Source organism: Terrapene carolina, unplaced genomic scaffold, assembly GCF_002925995.2.
Source record: "Terrapene carolina triunguis isolate 2854851 unplaced genomic scaffold, T_m_triunguis-2.0 Scaffold26, whole genome shotgun sequence".
NCBI classification, from domain to species: domain Eukaryota; kingdom Metazoa; phylum Chordata; order Testudines; family Emydidae; genus Terrapene; species Terrapene triunguis.
Genome location: NW_020664377.1, coordinates 1,666,763 through 1,692,531, shown reverse-complemented (window position 1 = coordinate 1,692,531; position 25,769 = coordinate 1,666,763). Strand labels below are relative to the sequence as shown.

Below are 25,769 nucleotides of genomic sequence, written 5' to 3'. Positions count from 1 at the left end.
GTGCACGTGGTGAGCACGTACACCTATTGTGGAATAGACATGAGCAACACATCTTGAAGAACACCAGTTACGGAAAAGGTAACTGTTTGTTTTTTCTTACCGGCTTCCTTCTCATCCTTCTGCCAGGTGAAGGCTTTAATATAGCAATATATGGTTCTCTTGAACTGTACTTCCTTCTTCATTTATTTTTGTAGATTTGAACAGTGTGCCCTTTCTTGTATCTTGAGACACCCAAAATTAACATCATTTTACCTTTTTCAATAAGTAAAAGAAAGGGGTGTTCTGTGGAAGCCAGCAATTTTTATTTCCCCCACAGCTCAAATCACTTGTCCTCAAGCAAAAGCTTGAATGCTTTAACAAAAGTCCCTGGCATTGCGCCCTGAAGATCAATAGACTTGGGCTCTAATGGACCAGTGGAGGGAAACTCATTCCTAACCTGAGGGCTTTTCACTGAGACTACTCATCAGTAGCCCCAGATCCTAGTATCTAGAGACAGCTGGTTCAGGCAACTCCAGGTGACCTCTGTAGTGATGGCTCATGAGGAGAGTTCTCTGATGTAGTCATGGCTTAAGCCATGAACGTAGGAATTGCCATGCTGGATCAGACCAGTGGTGGATGTGGTTCAGTGTTCTGTCTCCCACAGTGGCCAATATCAGCTGTTTTGGAGGAAGGTGCAAGGAATCCTGAAGAGAGAAACTGCTAGTAGAGGAAGTTTCTTCCTAAGCCCCTTCATTTATTGGCTAGCTTATACCCTGAAGCAAGAGGATTTATATCTATCCTAAAAAAAATCTCTTGTATAATATTATGTGACCTTTTCATATTTCTGTAATGAAAATAAACTATACTGATAAAGCACCTTTATACTGATATAACTGTCTACCCTAAAGTTGTGCTGCTTTAACTATTGATTTAGAAACAGCTATAGTTAAAGCAGTACACAACTGTGCATACAAGCCCTTATACTCCATATTTCAAAGTGATGTATGAAGTCTAAGCAAGTCTGAAAGAAGGTCTGTAGAGGGACTGTGAACTTGTAACAAGTTGAGGGTGTTGGAAAGAAGATGCAAGTTACATCAACTTAGAGTCCCTCTAGGAGAGGGGTTCCCAAACTTTTTGCCAGCATAATGCCATTTTAATGAAGTCTTTTTAGCTTGGGAGAGCAAAATGGTGTCCCCTTCACAGGGTGACCTTGCATACACCATGTGTGTGAGATAATGCCACGTGGAGAACGCCATTTTACTCTAAAATGATTTCCTCTGCACAGTGTGACCTAGTAGTATTATGCATGTGAGGTCATGCTGTGCAGAGGATGCCATTTTGGAGAACAAAATGGCATCCTCCATGCATTGTGACCTCACACGCACCTAGGGTTGCCAACTTTCTAATTGCACAAAACTGAACACCCTAGCCCTGCCCCTTATCAGGCCCCGCCCCCTAACTTGCCCCTTCCCTGAGGTTCTGCCCCCCCCTCACTACATTCCCCCTCCCTCGGTGGCTCACTCTCCCCCACCCTCACTCACTTTCACTGGGCTGCAGTTGGGGTGTGGGCTACGGAGTGGGACCAGAAATGAGGGGTTCAGGGTGTGTGGGGGGGGCTCAGGGGTGGGGCAAGGGGTTGGGGCGCAGGCTTACCTTGGGCAGCTCCCAGTCAGCGGCGCAGCAGGGCTAAGGCAGGCTCCTGCCTGTCCTGGCTCCACGCTGCACTCCGGAAGCAGCCAGCAGGTCCAGCTCCTAAGTGGGGGGGGTCCAGGAGGCTCTGCGTGCTGCTCTCGCCCACAAGCACTGCCCCCGCAGCTCCCATTGGCCGCGGTTCCTGGCCAATGGGAGTGCAGAGCCGGTGCTTGAGGCTTCATTTCTCCAGTCCCAGCTCTCTTCCATTCATTGTTTTGCAGAGCATCTTTTCTTTCAAGTAAAGAAAGTTATTTAAATGTCTTTCTGGAAAATATTTTAACATGTATTATGCACTTGTGGAACTGTAATGTGCACTCTTTTCTTCATGGACAGAATTCCTCCATGTAAAGGTACAAGTGAGGAAACCCAGAAGGCTCTGGACCGGTCTCTCCTTGATTGCACTTTCCGATTGCAAGGTAGAAATAACCGCACGTGGGTGGCTGAGCTGATATTTGCGAACTGTCCACTTAACAGCACATCTTCCAGGGAGCAAGGTTAGTTTTGCAGAAATATTTTGCAGATTTAACTCCTTTCTCTTTACCATGTTCTCTGTCAAATGTTAATCATTACTGACATTGCAGGACCAACACGTCATGTCTACCTGACTTACGAAAACCAATTGTCTGAACCAGTTGGAGGTCGAAAAGTTGTTGAGATGTTCCTCAATGATTGGAACAGTATTGCTCGACTATATGAATGTGTGCTGGAGTTTGCACGATCTTTGCCAGGTACAAAAATATTCTCTTGTCCTTTCTTTTACACTTTTGGTGCGTCTTATGTAAATATGTAAGCTTGCTCACTCTACCTTTTTATTTTTTCCTCTTCAAAAGAAATACCCAACCACCTAAATGTTTTCTCAGAGGTTCGTGTCTACAACTACCGCAAGCTTATCCTTTGTTATGGAACTACCAAGGGAAGCTCAGTAAGTAACTCTTAGTACACTTCTAAAGCTACATTTGAAAACAGAAACTATACAAGTTCAGAGCTTTTGGAATTTAAGCAAAAAGCCCTCCACCTTATTAAAATAACAGTAAAAAATTCATATTAACAAAAGCAAGGAAGCTATAAATAATAGATGTTAGACCATCATTAACTTGCTGGATGCTTAGATATTTGCATAATTGGTATGTTGTTAAATGCCAGGAGGATAGTTATGGATGGAATGCGGTCTTAAAAAAATAAAAAAATAAAAAAAAAAAGAAGGCTCTGACAAAACTGCTGAAATTTAACATTTTTTCCACTTTTAATCTAAAAAGGAGTCTCATGAAACATTTCCCCATTTTACTGTGGATTGTTTCAATGCCACATGGAACTATCATGGTTCTCTTTAACGTGGGTTTTTTAGGAGCATTTTTTGTACATGTAGAACATGTTTTGTAATGGTTAGTTGCTTTCCATAAATGGCATGAATAGCGCACTGGATTTTGCATGACATTGCCACCACACATTGGCCTGACCCATCATAGCATCTCAGTGTGTTGTAGTTGAGACGCATCCAGCCTCACCAATACATCTTGTTTTGTAGATATTGAAGTAATCAAGGACTCAAGTCCAGTTCCCTTATCTCATCCCTTTTTGGTCAAATGAGGCTTCTGGTTTCTGAGTAACACACTAAGGAAATAGCCTAATTTCTTTCTATAGTTTCCTTTCCCCACCTCTTTTGCTAATTATCCTCATGGGGATTTCCTAGATAAACTTCTTAACAAACAAACAAAAAAGCAGCTCCCCCCCCCCCCCCCACTTCTGTAGAAAGTTAGCATAGCTTTCTACATGGCATTTTAGCTTCAGTTACTTTCATATTTATGTATGTTTAATTTTCAGTTTCTGGTTCACAACTTGCAATCTGATCTGGTTGTTTTATTCAGTTTCTAAGACTTCTTGTGTTCTTACTTGGTGTTATAGATCAGTATTCAGTGGAATTCCATACATCAAAAATTCCACATTTCATTGGGAACTGTTGGCCCAAATTCAGGTTGCAGTAACTGTCACAATACCATCCTACACCAGCTCCAGGAGATGTTCAATAAAACACCAAATGTGGTCCAGTTATTACAGGTAACTATTTTATTTCTCTTCATGAAAAGATAGAATTTAGAGAAGTGTAAGATAATTAAGGCCCAGATTCTGATGGTTGAGGGTTTTTTTTTTTTTTTTTCCTTCAAGGGTATCAGAATCTGGCCCTTAATAAATTACTGATGATTCTTTTTGATTGAGGAAGAGCAGGTAATGGTCGGGGCTCATTATCCTTCATGACTTGATTTTAATTCTGAGGCCGTGTCTACACTATAAACTTGGGTCAATGCAAGTTACACCTGCATGAAGCCATCGCAGTTAACATATCGCTTGTGCATGTGCATTCTTGGCTCCTTGCATCCATGCTGCGCATACTCACTAAGAGTGCTTGTGTCGATACACAGTGTGGTGCACCATGGGTAGGTATCCCAGTGTGCAACCTGCCACCATCCAGCACACACTCTTGTGGGTAGTTTTGGCAATGCCTGGTGGAGCAGAAACGAGTTATGCAGGGTGATTGGGAGCAAGAGGTCAACTTCCCAGTGTGCATCTGTTTCCATCCCATAATGTCATCTATAGCCCATAATTTTCACATATTTTAAAAAAAATCCTATGAATCCATGCAGTGCTCCTCGCTATCTGCCTTCTCTGACAGAAGCACGGAGCTTGTACATCTCTGCACTATTGCCATAAGTGTTGCAAGCCCAGGACACTCAATCTGGTAGTTGTGGAGCCACAAGAAGAACTGAATCAGCGGGGAATGTGACAATTTCTTTGACAGATTGCTATGGGATATAGTGAGAACCAACTCAGCGTTGGTGGTGCTGTTCATGGTGCAGCTGCAAATGGTGGAGTGCTGCTTTTGGGCCCGAGAAATGAGTGTTGACTGGTGGGATCACACTGTAATACAGGTTTGGGATGACGAGCAGCGGCTGCAGAACTTTCAGATGTGCAAGGCCACAGTCCTGGCTCTGTGTTCTGAGCTCATCCACCCCTCCAGTGCAGAGACACCAAAATGAGAGCGGCACGGACAGTGGAGAAGGGAGTGGTGATGGCATTGTGGTAATGTGCAATGCCAGATTGCTACTGGTCAGTGGGAAATCATTTTGAAGTTGGAAAACCTGCTGTGGGGGCTGTTGTCATGCAAGTGTGCAGGGCTATTAATAGTCTCCTGCTGTGCAGGACGGTGACTCTCGGCAATCTGCAGGACATAATGAATGGATTTGCAGCAATGGAGTTCCTGAACTATGGTGGAGCAATAGACATCACACACATCCCTATTTTGGCATCGGACCACCTTGCCACAGAGTACGTCAACAGAAGGGGCTATTTTTTTTATGGTTATGCAAGCACTGATGGGTCACTGGAGACACTTCACCAACATCAATGTTGGCTGGTCAGGGAAGGTGCATGACGCTTCCATTTTTAAGAACACAGGGCCGTTCAGAAAGCTGCAAGCAGGGACTTTTCTTTCTCAATGGGTGGTTTACTGTTGATGATAAAATGCCAATAGTGATCCTGGGAGGCCCAGTTTACCCCTTGCTCCCCTGGCTCATGAAGCCGTACGTTCCCCCTGGACAGCACAAGGAAAGATTCAGCTCTGGCTCAGTTGATGCAGAATGATAGTTGAATGCACTTTTGGTAGATTGAAGGGACGGATGCTGGTGGTGTTTCTTCACAACGTTGGATCTCAGTTAGAAAAGCATCCTATTGGTTATAGCTACCTGCTGTGTCCTGTGTAATAACTGTGAAGCAAAAGGGGAATGTTTCTGCCGGGATTGTGGGTAGAGTGGCTGTCTGCTGAGTTTGAACGGCCAGACACAAGGGCTGTTAGAGCTAAGGTGGAGCTATACTGCTCAGAGAGGGTTTTAAAGTGAACTTTAACAGTGAGCCACAGTAATGTATTGTGGTATACTGTGCTCTACCTGGCCTGCTGTTTTGGGGCTTCTTAGGAATTGTGTGATGTGTGGTGCACATCTGTGAATATAACACTGTCAATGCACCTATTAATTTTGCAGTGCTAGTACATTTATGATTATTACACTGTTTGTCACTGATCCTATGACTTGTCACACTGTACAATAACAAATAAGTGGGTGATTTCATAACTGCTAGGCACTCTGCAGCATACGTTGGGAACTAATAATAAAGATGAATTATTTTCCAAATAGTTTTATTCAGTAAGAAAACTAGTGCAAAAAATATTCTGTGCAATTTAAAAGTAAATACATTAAGAACTTAATAATGGAATAAAACTTAACAAAGGGAAAGAACATTCATGTCCATTTTACCTATGCATATGGCAACTGTGGATCTCACAGATTACTTAACTTGTGGTTGTCCTTAATGTCACTTGGGATGGAGTGATTAGGGGTAGGGATGCAGCCCCTGATGCCACTTGAGAATGTTGAGGGGGGGTATAGGGAGGTGCTGTAATGGAGTTCTTTATGTACTGCAAAGGGAAGTGAGCCTGTGATTGTTGAACCTGTAGGTCCACAAGAATCTGCAGCATCTGTGTTTGCTACTGGAGAAGCCCCACTATGTCCTGGTGCATCTCCCTCTTCTTTTCCTGCTGGGAGTCCTGGGTCTTTTGTCTGTCCACTCTTTCCTTTAACAGGCTGTTTGTTCATGGTCTGATGTAGCACTGGCTTGCAGGATCTCACTGAACATGTCATCCAAAGTCATCCTCTTTCTCCTCCTTATCTGTCTCAAGTCTTCCACGAGTCTAGAGGGTGAACCCCTCAAGGCCAGAATGGCAGCAGCTGTAGTTAAAACACGCAGTGGTACCATTGTCAGTATAGTCACAACGGAAAGTGAAAGTTAAGATTCAGAATAAGGAGGGAATTGCTTGGTTGCATGAAATTGAGTATAGGGCAAAGGCACCATTTTCCACAGGCAGCAGTGATTTGGGCTGATATCTGACTCCTGAGGGAAACAAGCACAGAGCACAGCTGCTGCTGGTGTCTGAAGCCACTGTGGCCTGTATGTGCTAGCCTGTGTACTGCAACGGTGCTTGCTGAAGTTATTGCAGAATGGGGTGAGAGAATGCCCTACAGTGGAGAAAGAAATAAGGCTGCCATCCCTAGAAACCTTTGGGAGAGGATTGCAGAGTACCTCCATGAAAGTTTTTCATCAGGATCACTCAGGAAGATTCAAGGAACATCCCTCTATACATAAACAAACTGCTCTGCATGGCCCCTTTGCCTAACTCCACAGGGGAGTGAAAAGCAGATAGCACTACCTTCTATAGTTGTGCTGCTACCTCTTCTACTATGAGTAAATTAATGAAAAGTTGACAGCTGTGTCCTGCTGAGTTGGGATTGCCAAGACCATAATGGGAGATATATTTACAGACTTACCCAAGTATCCTTTCCCTTCATTGGGCTCACCCAATGGGACTGCTGGGACTGACTGGAATGTGGTGGAGTCTCAAACAGGTCTTGGCTCATGTCATAACTGACCCCCCTGGTTTCATGACCTGCTTCTTCTTCGTCCTTCCTGTTCGCAGCAGGGGTCTGTGTCTCGGGCTGTTCAGAGGTATCCATGGTGGAGTGTGGGGTGGTGATGGAATATCTGCCAAGTATGGCTTTGTAAAAGCATCAGGTCTGTGGCTCAGCACTGGATCGACTGTTGGCCTTCCTGGCCTTCTGATATGCCTGACGCAGTTCCTTCATTTTCATGCGGCCCTGCTGCTGGTCCTTGTTTACCCCTTTTCCTGCATCCCCCGTACAAACTGCTTGTAGATGTCCATGTTTCTGCTGCTGGTCTGTAACTGTGCCTGCACAGTCTCTTCTCCCCACGGGCCTAGGAAATGCAATATCTCCTGTTGACTCCAAGCTGGAGCGTGGCTGGAATGTGTAGCTGGCATGGTGATCTAGGCAGTTGCACAGAACTGGAGAGCTGCCAAGATGGACAATCAGGAAACGGCATTTCAAAAATTCTCAGGGCTTTAAGGGAGGGGCCTCTGTGACCCCTGGGCAGTGGAGTTCACAACAGTGACCAGAGCGGTCAGTGTCAGGAATTGTGGGACAGCTGCTGGAGGACTGTTAGGGTCAACATAAATAACGCAGTGTCTACATTCTCACTGTGTTGATCTCAGTACATTGACTGTGACTTGGGGAGGTGGTATTACTGTGTCGCTATAACAGGGCAGTTATGTCAGTGGGAGACAAATTTAAGTTAGACACATGCACAGCTAGGTCAATGCCAGGTGGCTTACCTTGACCTAACTTTGTAGTGTAGACTAGGCCTGGTTCCCTTAAAGATACTCTGTTTGTGATTGATTGTGGAAGCTAATTGATGTCTCAACATCTGTTCTCTTGCAGGTATTGTTTGATACTCAGGCTCCATTAGTTGCCATCAACAAACTTCCAACTGTGCCAATGCTGGGTCTGACTCAACGCATCAACATTGCTTATCAGTGTTTCTCAATCCTGCCGCAGTCACCCACGCACATCAGGCTGGCTTTTAGGAATATGTACTGCATTGACATCTACTGCCGGAGCCGTGGGGTGGTGGCAATACGTGATGGAGCATATAGTCTTTTTGACAATAGTAAAATAGTTGAAGGTTTTTACCCTGCACCAGGACTAAAGGTAACTGATCTTGTGTTTTCTGGCATCTTATGGAATCATCACTCATGGTTCCATTGTGCAGGTTGAGATGAGCTTTTCATTTAAAGCCAATTTTATGTATGAAGAATACACTGCATCTCCTCAAAATTACAGCACTTACTCTTTTTGAGGACAGAATTTTCTGGTTTACAAGTAAACTGGTTAATTAGTATAAATGTATTTTAACTTAAAATGTGGCCAACAAGAAACTTAGCTCTCAATGTGAGACGTGTTTTTTTTTTTTTTTTTTTTTTCCTTCTGAATGATTTTAGTAATGAAATAATGCAGACACTTCAGGCTTCTTTCATAGTTAAACCGCACTGAAATCTTGTGCCAAAGCTACATTTAAAGACTTTTTTTAGGATTAATGGTAATTTTTCCCCATTCTTCATAATTGAACACTTCTTCAGCAGGGGCTGATGGATAATTTTCTATTTCAGAAAAGCCTATGTAGAACTGCCCTCTTTGAAAAGGCTGTAGTCTCCCATTGTTCTCAGTAGGACTGAAGCCACGGGCTGCTCTTAACGATGATGGCTGACTTGGCTCTCACTGGAAACAATAGGAGGCAGTGGCCCTTTTGAAAGAGGGCACCTATGCTTCAGTCCTACCTAGAAATGGGAATGGCAGCCATTTTTAAAGAGGGCAATTTCTGAATTTTCTGAAAGATTTTTTTATGCACCAGCCTCTGTCAGAAACTTTCAGTTATGAAAATTAATGGCAAAGAATCAACACTAGTGCTAAATATTTTTCTTCAGCATTTACCCTTGCTCCAGATCTACACAGACAGTTGGAGAGGAAATAGGGGTCTATAGTGGGGAAGGGGACAGGAAGGAGGGGGAAGACTGGTGTGCTTGTGTATAGGGGAATGTAGGAGGTGCAGGGGAGGGGGGGGAAAACGGGTGTGCAGGAGGGAATGAGGAACTGGGGATGTGTGTAGGGTATACTGGGAGATGCAAGGGGGAATCAGGAGTATAAATTCCCAGTACTTTGTATTGCTCTGGCAATACAAAGCAGCTCAAAATGTAGTTTAACTGGTCAGTATGCTCTGCTCCAGAATAGCACAAAGCAGCGAGAGCAGACAAGTGAATATGGCAATTTAACGTTTTTAATGTTAAGGCTGATGCTTCATATCATTAGAAAGCTCTCATGGTACCATTCTCTTTGGGTTTATTTTTATACTGATCATGTAATTTTTTTGGGGGAGGGGAAAGGGAAATTCTTAGACAAGCTATGTTAAGATGGAGTTATGGTTGAAAGCACATATCAGTAAATAGTAAAATACGCCACAGGGATTTTGCCATTTTAAAATAAACCCAAACATGGTAAAGTATTGAATAGTTTGCATAGAATTAAGGTTGTGTGAGTGCCATGTAGTGACATAAGTGTGGGGTAGAAAAGGGGTTGGGGGGAGAAAAAAATTGGACTGTTAAATTCAGTTTAGTATAATCCAGGACCAATAACACTAAAATACCTTAATCGTATGATTATTGCTTAGTGACACCGTAGGGCAGAGTTTAAAGTTCTCTGGATGCCTGCATTTCTGTAGGCTAACGAGTTTGGATTTATTTTTGATCAAATTAAGTAAGGTTCTGTGGCACTCAATGGTATTATAGAGTCTTTCTTTAAAGAAGAGAAGAATCTCTTGAAATGACACTGGCTGATTTGATCATAATTCCTCCAAGTAAGTTGTATCTTCCAGAAGTGTGGTGGGTTTTTTTTGTTGCTGGTTTTTTTTTGTTTTTTTAAAGAAACTTCCAGTGACTAGCTGTGCTCTTACCCTTTTTTTATACACCTCTATCTCGATATAACGCTGTCCTCGGGAGCCAAAAAATCTTACCGCATTATAGGTGAAACCGCGTTATATCGAACTTGCTTTAATCCACCGGAGTGCGCAGCCCCACTCCCCCGGAGCACTGCTTTACTGCGTTATATCCGAATTCGTGTTATATCGGGTCGCGTTATATCGGGGTAGAGGTGTACCTGTTTTTTATAAGCCATAGATTCTGGGAATTAGTGCTGTGCATAAATGTCCTTTAGTTGCACTAGAAACCTCTCTTCAGCTAAATATTTGATATCCTTAGTAGTCAAATTCATTGTCTTTCCTGTGCCCATTGACTAAAAAACAAAAATTTCAAAGCCTTCTAGGAAATTGGCTGTTGGTCAGGGGACACTGGGAAAGCAGATGCCTTTCCAGTTTACTTGACTTTCTTCTTGAGGATACCGTCTAAGTAAAGGGTTCATTTCTATTTGAGGAGGTGAAAAAGGGAATTGTTGTAAAGATGATTTTTACACTTGCAAACTTATAAGTACAACTACATCTCAACTGACAGTCCTATCTAAATACAGAATCTTTATAAAATTATTTTTCAGTGACTAGTATGTGATGATTCCTATACATTTACTTCAAATTATTATGTCCTTATTTTATTTCTTGGTTAATGGTTACCTTCAAGTTTTAAACCTTTTGAGAGCTATATGGCTTCACAAATGTTATAGATCTTCCTGAGTCTGATTTAACCAACATTGAGTCAGTTTTTTGTATTTGAGAGCCGGAGACTTAGATTTCCATCTTTTGATAATAGTTTGGCACAATCCAGTAGAACTTAACAGGAAGGGGGTTGTTTTGCCAAAACTTTTATGTGAATAAACTTGTACTGATCTAGAAAACTAGAGTCGCTTAAAACATTTACTACCTTTTTAATAGGAGATTGGTATGAAAGGCTACTGAATTTTGCAGGTGAACTTGCCAGAGTGGCAAACAGCAACAGTTTCTTAGTAACCAAATTGGTCTTTGACTTCCTGATCTTGTGAATTGTACTTCAAGTAATGGAATTTATATTTTAATCTAGGGATAACAGAATAAGTTATAAATAGCACACATACACTACTGCTATTGATACTTAGATCAATTATAAGTATAGAATTGCTGTTAGAGGCGTGTAATAAATTATAATAATCAAATATATCCACAGACATTCCTGAACATGTTTGTTGACAGCAATCAGGATGCACGAAGACGATCTGTAAATGAGGATGATAATCCGCCTTCTCCTATTGGGGGGGACATGATGGATTCATTGATATCACAACTTCAACCCCAACAATCACAGCAACAGGTAAAATGTAGGCAAAATAATAAAACCACAAGTTACACTGTATCTCTATTGTTCTCCGCAATTATATCTACCTTTTTAGAAAAATGTATGTGTTGTGTCTTCCTCGAGAGGGGTGGCAATAGCAGATGAGAGGGGAGTATAAACTATACTGCTTTGGAATAGCCATTGGAAGATTTATTCATGTTTTAAAATGTATATTTACGTTGAGATAGCATCATAGATAGCACATAGCATGTTGACTGCCATTCAGGAGAACCATTCAACATGTCTTATTTAAAACAGAAAAGGAGCATGTAATCGAGGGGAGACAATGTGGTCCTAAAATACAAGATTTTTTTTTGGTAACCTGAGGGCCTGTATTGGATTTTTGGTCTTTGGAGGGTGGAAGTGAAGAAGAAGGTTAGATGTGTTTATGTGGTTTGAAGGAAGGGCGTGAAGACTTCTTTAAAAACTGTGGAACAAAGCAGCAAGCTCTGAATAAGGAGGTGTGAAGACTTGGATGCTATGGTGTTAAGTTGCTTAGACAGATCTGATATCAAACTACCATCAGTTTTTTGCTGATTCTATTAACATTAGTACTTAGTAGATTCAGCGTGAAATCACTGAAGACTTCCATTTTACTGTGTTGACACTTTCAGCCATTTGCAAAACAGGCAGGAGCATCAGGAGCTTACCCTCTTACTTCACCACCCACATCCTATCACAACACAGTGACCCCATCTCCTTCCATGATGCATACACAGTCACCAGGTAAGATGGCTCTCAATTCTGTGTTGGCAATAGATGTTATGGAATGTACGCTTTTTTATATTCTAAAGAATAGTATGATTTACGGCATACTTCTCTCATAAAGTGACCTTCTGTTACTTATGAGGCATGTGCAGCGTGGTTGGTCTTAGCTATGCTGCATGTGAGCTCTGCATGAACGTCAGCCATGGTTCCGTAATTGGCATTTACTGTGCTTGCATAACATGTAATTATTTTTACAGGCTCCTAAATTGGTCAAATCAAACATCTTCACTTAGAGGTCCTTATTTGAAAAGGCTATTTCCGCTTTCTACTCCCAGACGTTTACACTTGGATGGAGACCAAAACTAAGTGTAAACTTCAAAAAGTTATGAGCACCTGAGAACAGAGCTTAAATTGGAAATAGTTATGCAACCTCAACTGTAGTTATGTTGATGCGCCTGCTGTAACAAGGAAAAACATTATACCTATTACCTAAGAATATCATGTATTGTACATGTAGAATGTACCATAGAATTTCTAGTTCACATTTGCCTTTGAAGAAGGATTGGTTACTGTATAAATTAGTATCCTGTCTGCTCTGTAAGAGTTCATGGTTGCTGGTTCATGTCCAAGATGCAGCTTCTGGGGGTAAAGATAACTGCGACAAGTCTAGTATGACATGTCTCTAAAAAAGAGAGACCACTTTTTTCTGATTTTTCTTTGCTATTGGTTTACTCAAGCTTTTGAAAGAAAAGTAGGAAACGTAATGAATTGCTGTTTGTGTCTGGATGTGTTTATTAGGAAATCTGCATGCTGCAAGCTCCCCTAGTGGTGCTTTGAGAGCTCCATCACCAGCATCATTTGGTCCAACTCCTTCACCTTCCTCCCTTGGAATAACAATGGGACAAACAGCTAATTTTACCAGCCCACATGGTGAGTTCTTGTACTAGTAATCTCTATAGTGACATGAAGAGTAAACTGTTTCTTAAAATTAAGCCCTGTCTGTGCAGACTTAGGGACAAGGTAGGTGAGGTAATATCTTTTATTGGACCAACTTCTGTTGGTGGAAGAGACCAGCTTTTGAGCTACACACAAAGCTCTTCTTCAGGTCTGGAGATTTACACTGTTTGGAATAATGAGTGTTCAGCAATTGTCTTGAAATAGCAGTTTGTACGGATGTGGATTTTCTTGGTAATTATAGCCATACAGATGCTTTCAACAACTTTGAGGTGTTGCTAGTCTATTGAAAATTAAGTACAGTAACTCCTTGCTTAACGTTGTAGTGATGGTCTTGAAAAATGCGACTTTAAGCGAAACAATGTTAAGCGAATTCAGTTTCCCCATAAGAATTAATGTAAAGGGGGAGGGAGGTTTTAGGTTCCAGGGAATTTTTTTTCGCCAGACAAAAGACATTATATACATATACAGCATAAGTTTTGAACAATTTTAAACAAACATTTTAATACTGTACTCAGCAATGATGATTGTGAAGCTTGGTTGAGGTGGTATAGTCAGAGCGTGAAAGAGGCTGGATCGTCCAGTTGCTCCTCTTGCTGTTCTTTCCAAAGGGCTGGGGGGTGCTCCAACCCCTCTCCCTGAGCATGCTACGTCCTCTCCCCTCCCCCCCCAGCCTCCTGAATGCCGCGAAACCCCTCCCACCCACAACAATTAGCTGTTTTGGGGCGTTTTGGAGGGTCGGGGGGAAGGCTGCGCATGGAGTCCTCACTCCTCCCCCCTCTCCCCCAGAGCCTCTTGAATGCTGGGAATCAGCTGATTGCTGCAGGCGGGAGGCGCGGGGAGGGAGGGGGGAGTTGCTGATCCGTGGGGCTGCCGGCGGGCGGGAGGCGCTGCGGGGGTGGAGGGGAGCTGATGGGGAGGCTGCTGGCCCACCCTGGTTCCAGGCCCCCAAGGCCAAACAATGTTATAAGCAAACTTTCTGCAACTTTAAATTAGTATGTTCTCTAATAGATCAGTAACATAACAAAACAACGTTAACCAGGACGATGTTAAGTGAGCAGTTACTGTACCAATCACTCACTGCCCCCTACTAATGTGGGAAAAATTGACCTAGACTATCATGCAGTATCACTAAGAGGCCATGGTTTCAGCTGAATTTAATTACTTTACCCTGTATCTTTAAATGTAAAACAACTTCTGTTAATTACCTTCACATGCAGCTTAAATCAAAAAGGGAAGTAATTGAGAACAGGCTAAAGAGATTCAGTAACTTGAAACTTGAAAATTGTTGACTAAGTCTTCTTGTTTTACAGTGCACAAAAAAGTGCAACTGATCCTTCCCCCCTACTTCAGTTATTGAATTACTTGGAAAACTCTATTCAAATTACTCCACCTATAATTACAGTACATTAGATTCTGCTCTCTATAGCACCACTACTACTTAAATCACCAAAAATTAAGAGTGGATTTTATTTTTCAGCATATCAGTCAAGTAACTGAGAAACAGTCAGTTGTAGACACTACAGTCTGATTTGTTCTTAGGAGCATACATGAATGGATTTTATTATGGAACTTTACTGCAGTGAAGTGAAGTTACTGAGGCATTTTCCTGAGTAAACTACACCCTTTGTCTTTCACTATGTCCAGCTTTCATACAGCTAGTGAGAGGTAGAGACCTGCTGTAGTCAGTGGGACTCTGTATGGAAGGATCCCTTTGCAGAATCTAGTCCATAACTAATAGAATTTAAAGGCAAAGTAATAAATGTGTAAACTTCTATTTTAAATTTAATTCTTTAAAATGCTTACATCTTACATACAGCTACAGATGGAGTATGAGATAAAAGGACGTGGATGCTGTGTGTCATATTGGTATTTTACACTGAGTTTTTGAATACTTTGTTTGAACTCACTGTGTGTGATCCATATTTTCTGCGACTTAAGAAAAGCTTTAATTAAAAAAATAACCTTGAGAATTTCACAGGTACCATAGACCCTAGTTCACCCTACACAATGATGTCGCCTAGTCAGCGTGCAGGGAATTGGCCGGGATCTCCTCAAGTGTCTGGTCCCTCACCGGCTGCACGCATGCCTGGAATGTCACCAGCCAATCCTTCTCTCCATTCTCCAGTCCCAGATGCCTCTCATTCCCCACGAGCTGGAACAAGTTAGTTATATTTAACAGTATTATAATTGTGAAGCACTTAAAGTTAATATTTCTAGTTCCATCTCTTTTGTAGCATTTCTTATTTTTATCTGCCACCCTTTTGTAGTAAAATAATACTCTGCTACATATATGCATTTATTCTGGCCCAGTGTGAGTCTTAAATAATTAATAAAAAATGGAAAGCAAGTCAAATCATGGTTAACACTGGATCTATTTTTATCTGGTTCTGAAGGTTTTTTATTTACTGAGCTGTTGAAATTGAATATTTGTATTTAAGCCTTTGATACCTCCAAGGTGAGGAGAAGTCCAGATGAATAGCAGCAGTGTGAAGAAGATCTGAAAGTACATATGAGTACAAGAATAGTAAAATGTCACACTTCAGCACTGTAAAATGGTCTTGGCAAGACTGATTTAACTAAATTTCTTGATCACTTCTGCCAACTGATTGAGTACAAAGTTGCCATTTGCTGGCCCTAACCTCTGATGCTTGGGAGAGAAAAAAGGGCCAATATACTAGTTGCTAACATTACTGAGATTCTCTGCATGGGTTGAGTATAATGGTCGTAACTACTTGACTTTGTTGCTATAGCTGGGCCTATGTTGTATGGCAACTAGTGCTGTAAATCTCCTTGAGGAGGAGCTACCTGGGAAGATTGGAGTATTGTGTCCAGTTTTGGTCCCCTCACTACAGAAGGGATGTGGACAAATTGGAGAGAGTCCAGCAGAGGGCAACAAAAATGATTAGGGGGCTGGGGCATATGATTTACGAGGAGAGGCTGAGAGAATTTGGGTTATTTAGTCTGCAGAAGAGTGAGGGGGGAGTTGATAGCAGCCTTCAACTACCTGAAGGGGGGTTCCAAAGAGGATGGAGCTAGGCTGTTCTCAGTGGTGGCAGATGACAGAACAAGAAGCAATGGTCTCAAGTTGCAGTGTGAGAGGTCTAGGTTGGATGTTGGGAAACACTGTTTCACTAGGAGGGTGGTGAAGCACTGGAATGGGTACGTAAGGCGGTGATGGAATCTCCATCCTTAGAGGTTTTTAAGGCCCGGCTTGACAAAGCCCTGGCTGGGATGATTTAGTTGGTGTTGGTCCTGCTTTGAGCAGGGGATTGAACTAGATGACCTCTTCCAACCTTAATGTTCTATGATTCTATAAGATAAAGCAAAGATTAGTCATTAAATATATGAAGTTGGCAGGATGAAACCTCTGCTTTCATGGTAATGCTATTAGTCTTGTTGTTACCTCTTCCTCCAAGCCCATCCCCATTTACTTCTGGGTTTTGTCCATTATTTCCATCCTGTCTGACACCGTGCGTGCTCTCTGGGGCAAGGACTGTCATCTTTGTTACTTTTTTGTACAGTGTCTTCCAAAAATTTGAAAACATAACGTGCAGTCAAACTCTGTACACTTTCAGTAAGTGAGAATTTTTCTATTTCCATCAGGTTCCCAAACAATGCCAACTAATATGCCTCCACCTCGTAAACTACCTCAGCGCTCCTGGGCTGCATCTATCCCCACGATCCTCACTCACAGTGCCTTGAATATTCTACTGCTGCCCTCTCCTACTCCTGGGCTTGTACCAGGACTAGCCGGCAGCTATCTTTGCTCCCCTCTAGAGCGATTTCTTGGATCAGTTATTATGAGGCGACACCTTCAGAGGATCATCCAGCAAGAAACGGTACTTAAATGATTAATTTGTAACTCCCTAACTATTGACTTTCAAGTGTAACTTTATAAATAGTAGTTTGTCACATGCTTGCATTGTAGGTCTGCTTCATAATAAATCACAAACTATTCTGTCTGAATTGTAATTGCTTTCAGCATCTCAGAAAAAGAGAAAGTAAGAACAGATATCCAGAATGTTGCCACTAATAAATGTTTCCAACTTTCTAGTTGGAACACCATACACCTTCAACATCTATTTTGAAGAACTGTGTAAAATAGATCTAGAATAAATGAAGTTCAGTGATTAGAGTAGGGATTTGAAGAGTCAGAATTCCTTTGTGTTCTATTCCTGGCTCTCTCTCTGACTCAAGCATGAACTTAGGAAAAAGTACTGAATCTCCCTGCCTCAGTTCTTTTCATCAGTACGATGGGCGTAATACTTGCCTAACCCTCACATCTGGGATGTGAGGGCTTAATTAATGCTAGCAAATCTCTATATAAATATAGAGGATCTCAAACTTACATTTTAACTTTCTTGCTTATGCTATTCATGCTGTTGGCAAAGTGAAACAATAGTGTATCAGTCTATTAATACAGTTTAACACAATTTAATCCCCTCCAAATTTAGGCTGACCATATTCTGAAGTCCTTAACTTCAGGAAAACCCACACTTCTAGGTGTGGAGTCTCCTACTTATCTGACTACAGTAAATATCTGGTCCCTCTGTGTAGGCACTTAAGTGTCCCCATCACAGTAGTATCTGAGTTCTTGATAAATTACCTTTCCTAGCTGTATGCAAAATACTGTGTGATTTCTCCTCCCTTCCCTTGCCCTCCCCCTCCTCCCCCAAAAAGGGAAAAATTGTGCAGCCATATAACGTGATAGCTGTTCTTTTAAAAAACGAATAAATAAAAGATGATGAGTGGGGCCCAGATCCTCTGATACCCAGTCCCCACTAGGTGCAGCAGTGTGGGGTGGAGAGCCATGGTGTCAGATTATGGACCCCTGATTTTGGGGGTGGTTATACTCTAAGTGGTGCATGGAGCAGGCTTGGGGCTGCTCTGAACTTTTCCAGCTGGCTGTACATGCCAAGGAGTCACACCCAGCTGGAAATGACCAGAACTCAGCATGCTCCAGCCATACCTTCACCCCTGGGGATGGGGAGGAAGTGCTGAAGATTCCCTCCATGCTGAAGTAATCAACAGCTGTGGAGAGGAGGTCAGTTTCTACTCCTTTATGCTTCCAGACCAATGTAAAAGGAGCAAAGTCGGGGCTGGGATCTAGCACTGTTATTCCTGAACGTGATGTTTTTATATGGCCAAAACTTAAGTGGTGCTCTTGTTAAAAGAAACAGCCTTCAAAATTGGGGGGGAGGGGTCTGAGGAGTGAGTTTGTTCTTTTATTGTTCCATGAAGTACTAATTAGATGCATTGTTTCTGTTCGTACAGCTACAGCTAATAAACTCCAACGAACCAGGTGTAATAATGTTTAAGACAGATGCACTGAAGTGCAGGGTTGCCCTTAATCCGAAAACCAACCAGACTTTGCAGCTAAAAGTAACACCTGAAAATGCAGGACAATGGAAGCCAGAGGAACTACAAGTTTTGGAGAAATTCTTTGAAACAAGAGTATGTACTTAAACAACTAACATTCGGTGTCTTGTTTTGTATGTCACCTTAATATTGGCCTATTCTGCAGCTTTTATTCATGAGTAATTCTCTTGATATCAGTGGAACTAGTGATGAGAGTAAGGGCTGCGGGATAAGAGTAGCGATTAACAGCTATGCACAGTTGTGGTGCTATGTAAATAGCAAATGGACCATTTTTGATCTAGATGGACAGTACTAATTGGTGTATTGTATTACTCTAGGTTGCAGGACCACCATTTAAAGCAAACACGCTAATAGCCTTTACAAAACTACTAGGAGCTCCTACGCATATCCTCAGGGACTGTGTACACATCATGAAACTGGAGTTGGTAAGTTATTTTTTTTTAAATTTTATTGACAACATTTAGTCTGCTGAACTCCAAAGTCTGCACTTGAAATAATAATCTGTTTGTGGTGACTGCAGAATGAATTCCACCCTGTAGTGTAAATGAAGATACAGAATCTAATATTAAATACATAAATTCAATAAAGATGTTTTCACTGTGCTTCTTACTAAGAGGTCAACAAAAACTTGTCCTCTCCCTAGACTTGAAGCATTTGATGAAAATCACACAACTGGGTGTTTGTATAGTATCTTTTCATTGCTATCTCAGTGTAGATTCACAGAACCATTCTCATAGCAAGAGGAGATTAGTTAACTCTTAATTATATGTATATTAAATGTGAAATAATCTGAAAGCTTGAAGAGTCTAGCTCAAGTGTCATTTAACAGTACCAACATGCTACAATAGTCAAACACATGTTACCTTAATATGCCTTGCTTTATCATGTTTTCTGTGGCATGTTTTTAAAACAGTTCCCTGATCAAGCAAGCCAATTGAAATGGAATGTGCAGTTTTGTTTAACGATTCCTCCCAGTGCCCCACCAATTGCACCTCCAGGAACACCTGCTGTTGTGCTGAAATCCAAAATGTTGTTTTTCGTAAGTATAATAGCTGTCTTTATTAAAAGCTGCAGCATGGACAGGGTCTGAAAGAAGAGCAGTGTTACTAACCAGCTAGTAGAAGGGTCAGTTCCGTAAACCTGGCTTCTGTCTGCACATGGCATGGTTACTCTTGGCTAGTAACCATGGGAGCTAAAAATGTTGCTGTTGCAAGAGGCCTAGGGTTGCATACTGTTTTTCTATAATGCGTTCAGCACACTTTTTTCCTTTCTGTGGCTATAAACCCCATAACTATTCCTGCGTACCTTGTTTGGCTAGTCTTCCTTCTTGCTCTCTGGAGATGCTGTGATAAAGTATCATAAAATTAATTGCTTCATGCACTGCTGGTGCCATTCTGTATGTGTCCCCTCTGGTCTTTCTGTTCTTTGCTGAAACACTATGGGATTGTTGCTTGCATTTTCCCAGAATGTTGTGATACAAGTGAGGTCTGATGGCAGGAAAGCCACTGTGTGGACACAAACTGAACTGTGTTAATCGTCAGGTTTAGATGATGGTGCCTTTAACTAGTTACAAAATCAGTTGTACTGGCAGTGCGAATGTGTCCTTAGGAGTTTATCTCAACTATAGTGTCTTGAGACTGGATGTAGATTATTCCTAATTATTGAGCTGTTATCTATGAAATATGAGATGTGTATAAAATATAGGCCTAGAAATGTTTAGAAGTTTTGCTGCAATGAGCAGTTCTGTTTTGGACAGTGGGCTCATATAAAATGTGAAGAATTTATTGTGTATGAAGACAATGTGGAAAGCTATGGCCACAATTAGTTTTACTTCAGTACCTTTTCTTAGGTATAGAATCTTTGTGACACCTAGTTTTTGTATGTTACTGTATTGAAGGTGTTCCCCACATAGAGATAATGTAAAAGGAAATGAAATAAAAAAGGACCTGACTACAAGCTAGGGCTTCAAATAGCAAGGCAACTATCCTAACATTATGTGTTTGTCTGAAATATACGGTTTCATCGTAATGCACTCTTTATCGTTTTTGTTTTACTCACAGCTTCAGTTAACACAGAAAACTACAGTCCCACAGGAAGCCGTTAGCATTATTGTCCCAATCATTTATGATATGGCTTCGGGCACAACGCAACAGGCAGACATTCCCAGGCAGCAGAACTCTTCCGTTGCTGCTCCCATGTTGGTTAGCAGTATTCTAAAGAGGTTTGCAGAACTGAATTCTCCACGACCAGGTACTGTACATATCCAGTAGACAGAACTCAAGAAGTATTCAGACTTAAAAATAAGTGGGATTTAGTTTTAGTGATTTGTAATGCATGTCTTTGTGGAGAGAGGATCGATCAGCCTTTCTTAAGGTGATTTGCAGGTCCTGATAGGGTTAATTTATGTGTTATTGATTACTATTGAGACCATACCAGTCATTTGTGCCAGAGGGTTATATTAATGGCACAAGCTAGTTTACTGTTTGTCTAGGAGGTAGAATGCATGTATTTTGACATGGCTTATGCTACTGCAGTCACAGCAACATAGTGTTCATGAGTGGACTCAGTGTAAATAACAATTGCAATGCTGTGGTAAAACATCTGATTTCATGGTTTACCATAGATTAATAAACCATTTCAGTAGAACAGCATAAAGATATATTAAAGCACTGATCAAACACTGTCCCTGTATCATGAAGAATGAAAAAGGATCTGAGTGATTGTTTGCTGAATGTACGCTCTACCAGTGTTGTAATGGGTGCAGTGAAAACTTTCACTTTCTACCAAATGTGCTGTGAAGCTCTTGCATGTAAGTTGTTCGTAAGAATGAGAATTGTTTCAATTTTGCTGCAACGTTTTCATTTAACCACTTTAAAAAAAATAGTGTGTTTTTAAAACATACCCCGATAAGGTTTAAATGATGAACTCAAAGGCTGAATTCTGCTTCTGTTCTAAGTACACCTCTACCCCGATATAACGCGACCCCATATAACACGAGTTCGGATATAACGCGGTAAAGCAGTGCTCCGGGGGGGCGGGGCTGCGCACTCTGGCGGATCAAAGCAAGTTCGATATAACGCGGTTTCACCTATAACCCGGTAAGATTTTTTGGCTCCCAAGGACAGCGTTATATCGGGGTAGAGGTGTATTTATATATCTTAATCTAATTCACAATACTTTTGTTGTGCTTGATGCTTTATTTGGAGTGACAGAATTTTAGAATGTTACCATTGTAAATTGGTAGGGATGTACCTATTTTTATGAAAATCATGCCACGTTCACATTAATATTGCATTTTCTGTTATATTAAACTTATTAGCAACGTAGATGAGTGGGGGGAAAACAAACAAGGCTTGGGCAAGGCTTCCCAGACCTCATAGGGTCCTCTACTTTAATTCCTTCTGTGGCTGGACTCTTATCCTGTGTTAGACCCTTTCTGAGAACTAGCAGGATGAGGAAGAGGGGAATTGAACTCACAGAAATAACTTGAACTTGCACTTTCATTTTTCCAAGGGTCATGTGTGAGAGATCTCAGTCCTACACCACCTCCCCATTTGTAGATTTAAAGATAAATAGGTTTGGGCACTGTATTACTGAGCATGATGTTACATATACAAGGATATGTTGCTTCTACTTGACTAACCAAACATAATTGTTTGTTTAAAATTAATAGGTGATCATCTTGATGTTTTGGAATAACATCTTACACAGTGATAAATATTTTTTTACAAGGAGTTTTACCCACAGTATTTCTGTACACAATAGATTGGAATGCTCAGCTGGGTAAATAGCACTCCTTCAAACAACAAAGTTCACTGAATGTATCAGAAGAGCAAGTTCTCTCTTGTTGAGTACTAGTGGGGAAAAATATAGATATTTCTCTGAGCCTAACTGTAGTACCTCAGTTCCTGAAGTTATGATTAAATGAAATCCACAGTAAAATATTGTAGGAATGCCACAGCATAGGGAACAATCTTCAAAGCTACTTGGTATGTCCAAAATTGAGATATCTGTTCTTTGGTAAATTGATCAAGATAGGAAGGTGGAGCTCACCAGTTTTTGTAGCTGTGACCATAGATCTTGATGAAATGAGATGGAACACAGCCCACAGAACAGAATGGGGACAAGAAAAAAGTGTATCTGAAAGGAGCTCATGTCTTCGAGTAGGATCCTAGCCAGTCAAGGAAATATGTGGAGTAGGGTAGGGGATATCCTGTGTATTTGAGCCCCATTTTTACCAGGATATAGTGTCTGTATTGATGTGGTTTAAACAAAAAAAAAAAGGGGGGGGGGCCTGTCCCTCTGCTGGAAACTTTTGAAATGCTTGGTGCAATTTGCTGCCATTGTAAAGGTTTAAGACCTTTGGAAAGATGTATAGCTGGGTGGAGAGGGTTCTCCTTTTGTGTCTTTGGAGGGGTAGGAAAGGTTATACCTGTTCCCAGTGAAGGAGAGGGATAGCTAGCTGGGGACAGATCTCTTTTTTACAGGAGGTGTGAATAGGGGTTTCCTTGCTGGGACATCACTTTTGACAAATGCTATTGCAGCTCCACCCACTAGTTGGAAGGATCCGGAGACCCAGAAACTTCCCAGCAAGGCACTAGCTCCTTCTGCTGGTCTCACTTCAAATTCCCCTGCTTGGTGAATTTTCACCACACCAGCCAGAGTGGAACGGGGACTCCCCATGTCAGGGAAAAGAGGGAGAGCTTCCTGTCTGGTTTTAGCCAAGGATGGAGAATTGCACTCCCTGTATTCTAACACCTACTTCCGATCCATTGTCAGAAAACTATAGTTGTTGCAAGAATGTATCCATAAATATGGTTTAGGAAAATGCCTCAAATTGTTTAATTTCAACAAAGACAAATACCTATTGTCTGAATGATTGTGACTATAGCTGATAAATGTTCCATCTTTGTGGTTACAAAAACATACCCACTGTAGGAATGTGATTTGCAGCAATAAAAATGACAGGAAATGGAAAGATTGACTTACCTGTGTTATGCTCACAACTGAAATATTTGAGGAAGGATGACACAAATGAGATGAACTGATTAAAAATCCATGAAGTAACACTTATGGTACTATTTACACTTACTGTATACTATAATCAGTGTTGCCTCATTTTGGCTGTATCTTTTACCTTGCTCTCTCTTTTTGTGAGAGAGTATTTTGTACTCAACTTCATTTTCCTTTTAATAAAATACTAGTAACTGAAAAGTGACTTTTTTGGCAGAGTTTTATTTTCAGGTACCTATTGTTAAACACTGCCTAAATCTTTGTTTCCCTGAAACATTAACTCCTAGTGAATACACAGTGAATCTCTTCCAGGAAAGACTTCCACCACCACCTCCCCAAAAGGAAATCAAATACCAATTGTTCAATAAAAGATTAACCTTGCATTGAAAAAAGGCAGAAAAACCCAAGAGAAACCGTATTTTGTGGACCAGTGTGGTTAAGCTTGTGCCTCGGTCTTGCAAGCTGCTCTGCGCAGGTGAACCCTGTGGGGATGCCAGGGTTTGCCTATGTGGAGGAGCTTGTAGGACCAAGGCCTTCAAACACTTCAATTTTTTTTGTTACACTTCACCTGAGCTAACCTTTTCTAAATATCTGTTTTTCACTGAGGTACTTCATTTTATTTAGCCAATTTTTGCAGCTGGGTGTACGGTGCAAGGAGATAATGACGTGTCCAAAGTCATGCTGTGACTGTTTGGTTCAGCAGTTGGGATTAATGGCTCCCAGTGCACTCTGCTCTAATCACTTAGATCACGCCATCGTCCCTCAGCAGCAGAACATAACAGATCTTAATTGACACTGCTTAAAAAGCCCAAAGTTAAGTGGAGAGGAAGAATGTATCCCAAAGAACCTGACTAGGCAAAAAGTTGTTGTTTTAAACTCTTTAATTTTTTAAATTGTACCATACCCTTTGCTGTACATTTCCTGATGGAAAGGAATTAGAGAACTGTGTGGCCTGAGATCTGGAGTCTTGCTGGAATAAAAATGAAAATTTCTTGACCTTGGCTTGTGGTGGTTATATATTTTTATATTTTTGTCAAATTCTTCTAAAACAACTGTTGGGGTCATTGAAACTGATCTGCATAAGAGGTTTCAAATAGGGACATTTTGGGGAACTTGTTGCTGGACTTGTTGAAACTGTTCATGAGCAGGGGTTGATTTTGAAGAATTTCCCATTTCAAAAAATTTTTGAGAAATGTTGAACTTGTCCATGTCCCACTTTGACATTTTTGAAACAACAGTTTCATGTTTTGTGTTAAATTTTGAAGTGAAAAGTCATTTCAAGTTAACTTAAGTGAAAAGTTAAAGCTTCAGTTGACCCCATCTAAAACTTTTTTGCATTTCGATTTTGCCTTTTTATCCTGATTTTTAGGTTGGGAATTTTTTTGACATCTTAAATTCTTGTGGGACAGGAAACCATTTCCCACCCAGCACTAGTTTTAAACTTCTTGATTTTTTTTAGATGTTTAGTTGCTGCTCGTAATCAGCTACTATATGTAAACTTCTGTCAATTTCTTGGAAGTTTTTATGAAACCAAATCTGATAAGGTGCAGCACTCGTAAGCTTTTTATGAACAGGTTACAGAAGAACTAGAAATTCCTTGTATGATAAATCATCCCATGGATTCATGAGACTCAAAAGGTATTAAAGCCTTAATACTAGCTGCCACTAGTTTCTGGCAGATTTATGGCTGGCCAGACACTGTGCTGAGAAATTCAAGCTGAAATTACGTTACCTGACATATTCACGAATTCTAACTCTGTTGGAGTGAATGGGTTTGGAAACTTGAACCAGAGATACAAAAACAACATTCCTGAAATGACCTATTCATGCAGGCTAAGTCCCTGAGGTCAGTGGAATTTGCAAGTCTTAATTAGCACTGTCTTTAAGGCTCTTTCCCTTCTAAAGCTAAAACCATAGTCTAAACAATCCTTTAACACTGGTAAACCTGCCAGTGTGGGTCAATTATAGTTGTTTAGACTATGTTAAAGTATTACATAGTATTTAAAAATCAGAAAGCACTATGTGAGCCCCAGAGTGGAGCGAGCTTGAGTAGCATACTTTGCTTGTTACAAATTAAATTGAATTAACCCCTGATTGTTTAATTCATTTTTTTCTCTGTCATGCTAACTTGTATTTTTTTCCTTTTCCAGGTGAATGCACAATATTTGGAGCTGTTCGTGATTTAATGGTTAATCTTGCCCTAACCCCTGGTGGGCGCCCATAGACACTTTTAAAACAAGGCTGAAAAACAAGAGACTCAGCAGCAAAAATATCA

At 41.1% G+C, this 25,769-nt stretch overlaps 1 protein-coding gene across 1 annotated transcript in view; it reads left to right on the top strand.

Annotated features, from left to right (window-relative positions):
* LOC113406341 (mediator of RNA polymerase II transcription subunit 14-like) overlaps nucleotides 1–25,733 on the top strand; it is a 56,845-nt gene extending 31,112 nt beyond the window's left edge. The window contains exons 17-31 of the mRNA XM_026650658.1: nucleotides 2,005–2,165; nucleotides 2,253–2,399; nucleotides 2,502–2,593; nucleotides 3,574–3,726; nucleotides 8,010–8,279; nucleotides 11,270–11,413; nucleotides 12,052–12,163; nucleotides 12,944–13,075; nucleotides 15,081–15,263; nucleotides 16,706–16,941; nucleotides 18,377–18,556; nucleotides 18,799–18,906; nucleotides 19,395–19,520; nucleotides 20,542–20,731; nucleotides 25,645–25,733. Coding sequence (XP_026506443.1) covers nucleotides 2,005–2,165; nucleotides 2,253–2,399; nucleotides 2,502–2,593; nucleotides 3,574–3,726; nucleotides 8,010–8,279; nucleotides 11,270–11,413; nucleotides 12,052–12,163; nucleotides 12,944–13,075; nucleotides 15,081–15,263; nucleotides 16,706–16,941; nucleotides 18,377–18,556; nucleotides 18,799–18,906; nucleotides 19,395–19,520; nucleotides 20,542–20,731; nucleotides 25,645–25,718 — 2,308 coding nt within the window. The 3' untranslated portion in view covers nucleotides 25,719–25,733. The remainder of the gene's footprint in view (nucleotides 1–2,004; nucleotides 2,166–2,252; nucleotides 2,400–2,501; nucleotides 2,594–3,573; nucleotides 3,727–8,009; nucleotides 8,280–11,269; nucleotides 11,414–12,051; nucleotides 12,164–12,943; nucleotides 13,076–15,080; nucleotides 15,264–16,705; nucleotides 16,942–18,376; nucleotides 18,557–18,798; nucleotides 18,907–19,394; nucleotides 19,521–20,541; nucleotides 20,732–25,644) is intronic.
* Nucleotides 25,734–25,769: the final 36 nt, after the last annotated feature.